This window comes from Halyomorpha halys, unplaced genomic scaffold (assembly GCF_000696795.3).
Source record: "Halyomorpha halys isolate HHAL.00 unplaced genomic scaffold, Hhal_1.1 Scaffold783.1, whole genome shotgun sequence".
In the NCBI taxonomy this organism is placed as follows: Eukaryota; Metazoa; Arthropoda; class Insecta; order Hemiptera; family Pentatomidae; genus Halyomorpha; species Halyomorpha halys.
This window is the reverse complement of record NW_027110563.1, coordinates 275,402-278,689: the sequence shown is the minus strand read 5'-3', so window position 1 is coordinate 278,689 and position 3,288 is coordinate 275,402. Positions and strand designations below refer to the sequence as shown.

At 30.0% G+C, this 3,288-nt stretch overlaps 1 protein-coding gene across 5 annotated transcripts in view; it reads left to right on the top strand.

Moving 5' to 3' along the window:
• Tnks (tankyrase) overlaps positions 1 to 3,288 on the top strand; it is a 35,433-nt gene that overhangs the window by 25,902 nt on the left and 6,243 nt on the right. For all 5 annotated transcript variants that reach the window (XR_001343956.1, XM_014429295.3, XM_014429298.3 and 2 more), the window contains 2 exons: positions 1,598 to 1,758; positions 2,678 to 2,861. Coding sequence is in view for 4 of the 5 variants with exons in the window: in XM_014429295.3 (XP_014284781.1) it covers positions 1,598 to 1,758; positions 2,678 to 2,861 (345 nt within the window). In the remaining variant the exon portion in view is untranslated. The remainder of the gene's footprint in view (positions 1 to 1,597; positions 1,759 to 2,677; positions 2,862 to 3,288) is intronic.

The following is a 3,288-nucleotide window of genomic DNA, read 5'->3' as shown; positions in this document are numbered from 1 at the left end:
AACATTTGACATATTATAGTGGTTATTCCGAGCTAAAACATTTGACATATTACTATGGTCATTCCGAGCTAAAACATTTGACATATTATAGTGGTCATTCTGAGGTAAAACATTTGACATATTACAGTGGTCATTCCGATCTAAAACATTTGACTTATTACAGTGGTCATTCCGAGCTAAAACATTTGACATATTACAGTGATCATTCCGAACTAAAACATTTGACTTATTACTATGGTCATTCCGAGCTAAAACATTTGACATATTACAATAGTCATTCCGAGCTAAAGCATTTGACATATTACAGTGGTCATTTTGAGCTAAAAATCAGTTCATCTTCAAGCTGCAGTAATATGTAAATCACATCGCAATTCAAATCTATTCTGCAATGCATTAACTTAATATATAACGTTGAACTTTTGGAGAATAACGATGTAACAAACAGCAAATATATTATTATAATTTAAAATAAAGGGAGGGGGGAGACTAGAGTTTTTCAATATTATTAATAGCTATGAATTTTATTTAACTTATATTTTCGTTGAAAATCTTTTGATTATATCGCACTAGTATTTCTAAAGTGACACAACTCAAAATTCAAGACAACTGACAATGTGACACTCTTGCCTATGGAGGGGGAATAGCATTAAGGCAGCAAGAGTGACACAAGTGCCCTCTGGCGGACAAGCTCTGAAGCTAGGTTGATACAGTTTTGATGATTCATAAAGATATATTTACCAATTTCTTTCATAGGCATAACTCAAAAACACCGATTTTTGAGTTGTGTCACTTTAGAAATACTAGTGTGATATGTAAATTCATTGATAATTAATTTTAAAAATAAAATTCTTATCAGAAGAAGATGGTTCACCTTATGAAGTAAATTGGAGGGAGATAGTCCTGGGCCCTGTTTCATAATAAAGTACAAACTAATACTATTAGTCTTGTAGATTTATCTTAATTCACTAACACAAACTTGTACAATAGTAACTTGTACTTTATTATTTTTTAATTCCTGTAATATCACTAATAGTCATCCCTATCATGAAAAAAATAAATATTAGAATTATTACCACAGTAGTTTCTACACTTGTACTATGAACTAATACTATTAGCTTTCATTATGAAACAGGGCCCTGGTGGCGATCAATAAAGGTATCAAAATAATATCCAAAAAACTATTTATTGCTAACCAACGTTTGCAGGGCTGATAAGCATGAAGTTCTGCTGTAAAATAAAAATAATAAAATTTAGAATAGAACTTCATTCTTATCAGACCTCATGAACCTCAGAAAAGTGGGGCGAAACATTGCTTAACAATAAATAGTTTTTTTGCTACTATTTTGATACCTTTATTGATCACCGCTCGGATTATCTTCCTCCAATAAAATTCTTATCCTTTATTAATTTTATAGTAAAATGAAAAACATTGATGTGTAAATGGCAGGCAATTAGTAGTCTCGTATTTTCTTGGGAATGTTTTTTTTACATCTACCCCCTCCCTCCCCCCCCAAAAAAAATGCATTCTCTATTTCTCTCTCTCCTTTCGATCTGTAGGGCTGTGAACTTAATTTTAATTCTTTGCTTAATTTTGCAGATTTGAATCCTTTAAGTTGGCAACAAGGAACTCTTTTAGTCGATTTGTTGAGAGAAGACAAGGAATTCATCGCTGTCGAGGACGAGATGCAAAACACTATTAGGGAGCACAAGGACAATGGTCTATCTGGTGGTGTTTTCTCTCGATATCATGTTATAAGGGTAAGTTATTTAATGTATATACGATGCTATTGTTATTGTTATCATTCAAAATCAATGTCTGAAATCGTTACTAATTTTTTTCAATAAATTGTACAGTAACTGTCTATTTCTATTTTTTATTAAGGGGACTACCGTTATGAACTTAATTTTAATTTTTAAAATTAAAGAACTGTTAAATAAAGATTGCTCTTCAATAAATTTTATTTTTTTTTAACCAATAAGTTAACAGCCTCTGCCATAATGTAAACTGAGAGTTACCATCATGACAGTATTTACCATTGTGGCAGTTCTGGCATGGTAAGTGTGGCATAACAGCTGACATCACATGTTACAGCAGTGAAGCTACTAGCACATTAAGGCCCATTTCAACTGCCATGTTGTAAACTCTCATGCCTGTATGGTAGTTTTTATTGTCACAGAACTTTTTATTTCATTTTTTTTTTTTTAAATCATCAATACTGTATTTCATTCGAGTTAAAATTAAAATCGAGTTGAGATTGGAAATGATTTATAAATAAAAGATGGAAAAAAATATATAAAATTATTTATTTTCAGGTTTGAAAAATAAAAATTAAAAGATAATTGAAGGGATTATGTACAAATCGTAAATTTTTAGAAAACAAGATTCAAAAAATGTTACATAGCCCCTTCATCCACTTATCCCTACAATTATTAGTAAGAATTTTGAAGTATAAAAATTTAGATAAAATTTTTATTTTTATTTTATGAAAATAAAAATATATTTGTAACTGGAACTCTTTTGAAATAAGAATCATTAGTTATTTTCAGTCCGTGGTAAAAATAGATAAAGTTGGGGAAATATGTAATAATGATGATGGGCCTATAACATTTTTAATCTTTAGAGAAAATTAATTTCTGTTTTATTATTTTAAATAATTGTTTTAATTCCACACGACAGGTCCAAAAAGTTCAAAATAAAAGGCTTTGGGACAAATACAATCATAGGCGTAACGAAGTGGCTGAGGAAAATGGTAATTCAGCCAACGAAAGGATGCTCTTCCATGGTTCTCCATTTATCAACGCTATCGTCCAAAAGGGTTTTGATGAGAGGCATGCGTACATCGGTGGCATGTTTGGTGCTGGTAAGTTATTGCTTCATTTCTCTTATTGTTTATTTATTTTTTATAATTTAGGTTATAGATCATATTTTTGTTTTTTATGTTCTTCTTTCAACTTCAGCATTTGATTTCAACGGCTACTTTTAGTAAAAATTAATTTAATTAACAATTGTTTAATGATTTTGAAAGTCTTATTCATAAATCAGGTAATTATGAGTTTATATAGTTGACTGGATATATATATATTGTAATATGCTCTTTTTGTGTAAATAGCATATTTTGATGTATAAGGGGTTTTTAATATGTTTTCTTTTATGTATCATTTTAAGATTGTTCATTTGTTTTGTTTATCCAAAAAGCAAGCTAACCAAGTTTCATTGTTTATAATAACTTCGTGATTCCAAACAAAGCCAAGATGGCGGTACATAGAATCAATGCCACATTAAGCAAA